Here is a 787-nt window from a genome sequence, read left to right as displayed (position 1 = left end):
CATATACCTCACCATCTCCTTATCTCTGCATCCATCACATCGGCCATAACAGTGAACCTCACTCTCACCTCTGCACTACGTCCGTGATCAACAGTATGACACACCGTCAGACGTCACCCATCCGCTGTTCACGGTTCCACACAGCACATGCTCCTTCATCCCTTATCCTCGCTTACTGATCTCTATGGCTGTGTTCACACACGCTAGAACTCACTGCGTCCCTGCGCGTGATGAAGTGCACCGGCTTGGACCTGCGCTTAGGTTCAAGCTGTGTGTGTCGTGGTCCGCGCTATGTGCGATGGTGTTAGAATATGTTGATGCTGACCACGGCTTGATTTATGTTGATGTGGCGTTGAGTTGATATGATGAGGGTGATGTATTTGAGTTGATGTATGATGAGCGGTTGAGTGTACGTGATGCTGGGGGGTTGCGTGATGTTGTGTTGTGTAGAATACTTTTGTATGTACACTGAGACGAATTTTTAGCTTTCATATCATGTCGTGCCGTGACGTAATGAAGTTACATAAAATCGATATATATCGGCATTGAGTGCTATGTCAAACTTATTATAAAAAAGTAAATATGACGTGATTAACTTAATTTTTACATAATTATTTGCCTTTCACGACAGGCTCACGTGCATGGCAAATGTGGCGGTATGAGGTTCACATCCAGGAAGGGCGGAAGACAATTTCGGACAAAAACATAACAACGACAACATACCAGGCCGTTAATCTAAGGCCGGGAACTTTTTATATCATCAAGGTAAGAAAGTGAGGTATATTTG

General features: G+C 44.5%; 1 protein-coding gene across 1 annotated transcript in view; it reads left to right on the top strand.

The window, feature by feature from the left end:
- The window catches only part of LOC119594304 (proto-oncogene tyrosine-protein kinase ROS-like), a gene marked incomplete in the record, with an annotated part of 29713 nt that overhangs the window by 13522 nt on the left and 15404 nt on the right, over positions 1–787 (top strand). The window contains 2 exon segments of the mRNA XM_037943363.1: positions 208–356; positions 632–765. Coding sequence (XP_037799291.1) covers positions 208–356; positions 632–765 — 283 coding nt within the window.

Source organism: Penaeus monodon, chromosome 33 (genome assembly GCF_015228065.2).
Source record: "Penaeus monodon isolate SGIC_2016 chromosome 33, NSTDA_Pmon_1, whole genome shotgun sequence".
Taxonomy (NCBI): Eukaryota; Metazoa; Arthropoda; class Malacostraca; order Decapoda; family Penaeidae; genus Penaeus; species Penaeus monodon.
Note: the sequence above shows the minus strand (reverse complement) of the source record. Positions and strands in the feature narration are given on the sequence as shown.